Source organism: Panicum hallii, chromosome 6 (assembly GCF_002211085.1).
Source record: "Panicum hallii strain FIL2 chromosome 6, PHallii_v3.1, whole genome shotgun sequence".
Classification (NCBI taxonomy): Eukaryota; Viridiplantae; Streptophyta; class Magnoliopsida; order Poales; family Poaceae; genus Panicum; species Panicum hallii.
In genome coordinates, this window is record NC_038047.1 from 30,762,139 (window position 1) to 30,764,759 (window position 2,621).

General features: G+C 54.8%; 1 protein-coding gene across 1 annotated transcript; it reads left to right on the forward strand.

Moving 5' to 3' along the window:
- The first annotated feature begins 1,477 nt into the window (after nucleotides 1-1,477).
- Nucleotides 1,478-2,410, forward strand: LOC112897283 (late embryogenesis abundant protein D-34-like). Its single transcript, XM_025965555.1, has 2 exons — nucleotides 1,478-1,987; nucleotides 2,093-2,410. Exons 1-2 carry the CDS (start codon nucleotides 1,595-1,597, stop codon nucleotides 2,246-2,248), a joined length of 549 nt encoding a protein of 182 aa, XP_025821340.1. The 5' UTR covers nucleotides 1,478-1,594; the 3' UTR covers nucleotides 2,249-2,410.
- Nucleotides 2,411-2,621: the final 211 nt, after the last annotated feature.

The window sequence follows — 2,621 nt, forward strand, 5'->3', positions numbered from 1 at the left end:
GGTCGAGGACCTCAACACGAGTCCGTTTTGCGAGTCGAAGCGCGAGGTGGAGGGCCGGAGCTAGGAGTTCGACGGCGAGGTGGAGCTCGGGCGGTACCGGAGGCCGGCGGCCGGGGAATCTTCGATTCCCGTCGAGGTGGTGGTTGGAGCTTGTGTAGGGGTTGGGGAGGGAGATAGGGAGGTGAGTGAGCTTCTGGTGCGGGATTTGAGATCCATGGAGGGAATCGGACGGATTTGGCCGGCGATGGTGGGCTGCTCGAGCTCAGTCAATGGTGGCCGGAGGAAGAAGAAAGGGGCCGAGCGAGGGAGGAGGAAGAGACGCTGGCGGCTCGGGAGAGGATAAGGATGCGGCTAATGCGGCGAACGAGGATGGCCGGCTGAAGGGGGCCCGTCCAGGGGCATCCGGCGCATGGCGTTGCCGAGCAGTCGACGGCATGGGCGCGGTATGGCCGTGCAGTGCGTGAGGACAGGAGCGCTGGCGTGACGACCGGAGCAGGTGAGGAGTTTCATGGCATTTTGACCAAATTTGGACTCAATTGAAAACTTAACTTCTATCTAAAATATATTATCAAACACCTAAACAAGCATGGGTTACATAAAAATTATTAAATATAAAAATGACACAAATTCAGGTGAGAGAAAGGGAAGGACTGAACCCAATATAAATCAAAAAGAAGCGTGAAGGGAAATAGACGGACACACGGGAACGGCAAATGGGCTAGGAAACGAGCCCGGCCCTTTGGTCGTATTGTGATTTGGATTTCTTTTTTAAGGAACCACAGGAACACCTCTCCTCTCTCACATGAAAATGGGAAACAAAAGGGAGGGAAACAGTAGGATAGAAAATCCCATATTAAATACTTTTTAAGAAAAAAGAAACAGGACAAATTTGAGGCAAGGAAAGTAGTATGTGAAAAGAATTCAGACGAAGAATTCTCCAGGGGTTTGTTTTTTCTAAATTACATTAAAGGAAGACCCAGAATTCAGTATTGTATATTCCAGAACAATAAAAAGTTGAGGACAGAGCGAAATTATCCGCACCACCATATGATAATCGTTCGTTCCAAGACAAATGGTAGCAGATAGTACGTTCTTGATACGTCGAGTCCGTGATGCGGCGACACGAGTGCGCCACCTGCACAAAGTTGCCGATACACGTGCAGCCTCGGCCGGGGGTCATGGACACCCAACGACGCGAGGCACACGTCGCCAGTGCCTGCACCGCGCGACGCTCGCGCGCACCGTCGCACCAACCCAACCTGGCCAGCGCGGAGGCCCGTACCGACCTCTCTCGATTCCAGCCACCCGACGCCGCCACGTACACCAAACAAGACGAAGGCGCAGGCGACGATGAGCAGGTGCAGTGAACTCAATGGCTACTGGTAGCCCGAAAAATCTATCTATAGGCGCCAATGGTGGTAACGACAAGTGTCTTGCTCGAACAACGGAACAAGTCTATATAACCATTCTGAAAGCAACAGATTAGCCTTCACCCAACACGAATCCCTTTCGTTCAGAGGCAATTCGATCGTCAGGTGCCGCAGCTTGTTGGAGCCTGGAAGTAGGAGGAAGAGCAGTAGCTAGTGGTGTAACCATGGCGCAGCCGCAGCCGAGAAGGGAAGACCAGGCGCTGCGCCAGGCTCAGCAGGGCAACATGGCCCCGGCAGCCGCCGCCCCGCAGCAGGAGCCCATCAAGTACGGCGACGCCTTCTCCGTGAAGGGCGAGTTGGCCGCGCAGCCCATCGCGCCGCGCGACGCGGCGGCCATGCGCTCCGCCGAGGACAGCGTGCCGGGCGTCCAGGTCCCGCAGGAGAGCGGCGGCGGGTTCAGCGCCGCGGCCTTCATGGAGTCCGCGGCCCAGTACAACGAGGCCGTCGGCGCCGTCCGGCCAGGCCAGGCCAGCGACGCCGCCGCCAAGCACGGGATCAACGTCACCCAGGACGCCGTGCCCGGCGGACGCATCGTCACCGAGTTCGTCGCAGGCCAGGTATGTCGTAGTCTTCAGCTGGGCTTGTGCAGATGATGGGGTTGCGAGCAGATTTGCTGACAGCGCTTGCTTATGCTTGCTGTGACGTTTGGTTCTGATGTCTAGGTGGTAGGGCAGTACGCCGTCGCCGAAGCGGCGCCGGCGCAGCAGGACGCGGCGGGTGCCAACAAGGCCGCCGGGGGCGGCGGTGGTGCGGGCCACGGTGACGCAGGCGGAGCTCCCGGAGCGCGCGGCGGGCCAGCGGCGGCGAGGGGCAACTGAGATGTTCCTACGTATGTAATCAACATGCTCCAGGCCAGCGTACGAAGAACTCATCATGTGACCGCAGTGTGCAGACAGACCTACGCTAGAAGCTTTGTTATGTATCAGTTTGCTATGTATGCAACTGTGTACTGAAATAAGATATATTTCTTCAAAGCCATCCAGATGTTGGTTTCCCGAAGTGTAAGGTTTAGTGGGACGTCTAGAAATACAACTTTTAATTTTAGATAATAGGTTGTTTCAAGTTTTCTAGATGCTATATACAGCCTGAACATTGTTTTGAGCACCATAGTATTTTAAAAGGTATATATCTAGTTAAAACAATCTATAATTTGAGAAGTCGAACAAAACCTTTTTTATAAATTTCCGTCAA

Excerpts from the sequence above, each read along its gene's own strand:
- LOC112897283 (XM_025965555.1), top strand. The coding sequence starts at position 1,595 with ATGGCGCAGCCGCAGCCGAGAAGGGAAGACCAGGCGCTGCGCCAGGCT. Across the intron at positions 1,988-2,092 it reads CCGAGTTCGTCGCAGGCCAG|GTGGTAGGGCAGTACGCCGT; the intron begins GTATGTCGTAGT and ends TCTGATGTCTAG.